General features: G+C 51.9%; 1 protein-coding gene across 1 annotated transcript; it reads right to left on the minus strand.

Moving 5' to 3' along the window:
• Positions 1 to 6: 6 nt before the first annotated feature.
• LOC126496580 (N-acetyltransferase family 8 member 2-like) lies at positions 7 to 1,191 on the minus strand (the record flags this gene model as incomplete). Its single annotated transcript, XM_050134050.1, has 2 exons — positions 1,008 to 1,191; positions 7 to 664 (listed from the first exon to the last, which is right to left on the minus strand). A coding segment is annotated over exon 2 (586 nt), but the record flags the coding sequence as incomplete, so codon positions are not given.
• Between the last annotated feature and the right edge of the window lie 6 nt (positions 1,192 to 1,197).

Here is a 1,197-nt window from a genome sequence, read left to right on the forward strand (position 1 = left end):
ACTCATCTGTCTTCTGGAAGCCCATGGCCTGGTAGAGAGCCAAAGCACTATACTGCACAATGCTGGTCTCAAGGACAACATCACTGTAGCCCTGGTCCCGTGCAAACTGGAGGACAGTTCTGACCAGTGCTTTCGCTATCCCCTGTCCACGATGCTGAGAGGACACAGACAGGCGAAAGAGCTGCAGTTGCTTCCTCCCTAATGGAGGATTCTTGACTGGCAGACAGCCCACGATGCCCACCACCTGGTCCCCAGACTCAGCCACCCAGAAGGAGCCACGTGCATTCAGGTATGACTTAGTGATGTCAGCCAGGTCTGCTTGCAAACACGTAGACACATACTTTGTGCAAGAATGCCAGACAAAGAGCCACAGGCAAAGGAGTACAAAGAGGCAGCACAGTGTGGCCATGAGCCAGGAGCCATAAACCATGACTATGGTCAGGAGTATTCCAAGTAAGGTCAGGAGAGTCTGGGGCAGTGTCAAAATATGGCTGAAGACAGCAGGGACATGCTCCATCATGCCCTTGGAGAACAATTCCAGGGCCCTTTTGTGGTCCCTCTCCTGGTACTGGCGGATGTGATAAGGAGCCATGGGAGACCTGTGGCTCTCAAATATCAGTGATCACAGGGACAGCAAGACCTTCTTGTACAGCTTCCCTGAGCCCTGCAGGAGACAGAGGAAGCCATGTCAGTCCCCAAACCTTCCCAGCCTCCCAGAAACCAGGGAGACTCTACAGACGGCTGTGCCTCTGTCAACACCTAGGAGGAGGAAGGACACTGCTACCTGGAGAAAGATCAGGTCAGCGTCACCTAACAGCCCCTGCTTCTTCCTCTTCCTGCCATGTGACCCTGGGACATGTCCCTTGACCTCTGTGAGCCTGTGCGTCTTCATCTATAGACCATGGTGAATCATCACGTGGTCTCTGGGTTGCTCTGAAGATTTGCTACAGTAAGCTATGTGCAGACCTTCCCGGTCACACTCCTTATCCGATGACAAGTTATCTCACCTTGGATATTGGGGTATGCTGAAAAACTATGTTGTTCTGAGGGCTCTGTTTCCTCTTCAGGGTCCTCACACTGAACACTCCTGTGTTCCCAGGCAAAGTATCAGCAGATCCTTTTTCCAGCAATTGGAAAGACTCAGTCTACAGAAAAGCAAAGCGTCAAAACAAAAACATTCCACCCATGGGTCCTCAG

This window comes from Alexandromys fortis, unplaced genomic scaffold (genome assembly GCF_014885135.2).
Source record: "Alexandromys fortis isolate MF-2015 unplaced genomic scaffold, M_Fortis_MF-2015_v1.1 scaffold_9180, whole genome shotgun sequence".
Lineage (NCBI taxonomy): Eukaryota > Metazoa > Chordata > Mammalia > Rodentia > Cricetidae > Alexandromys > Alexandromys fortis.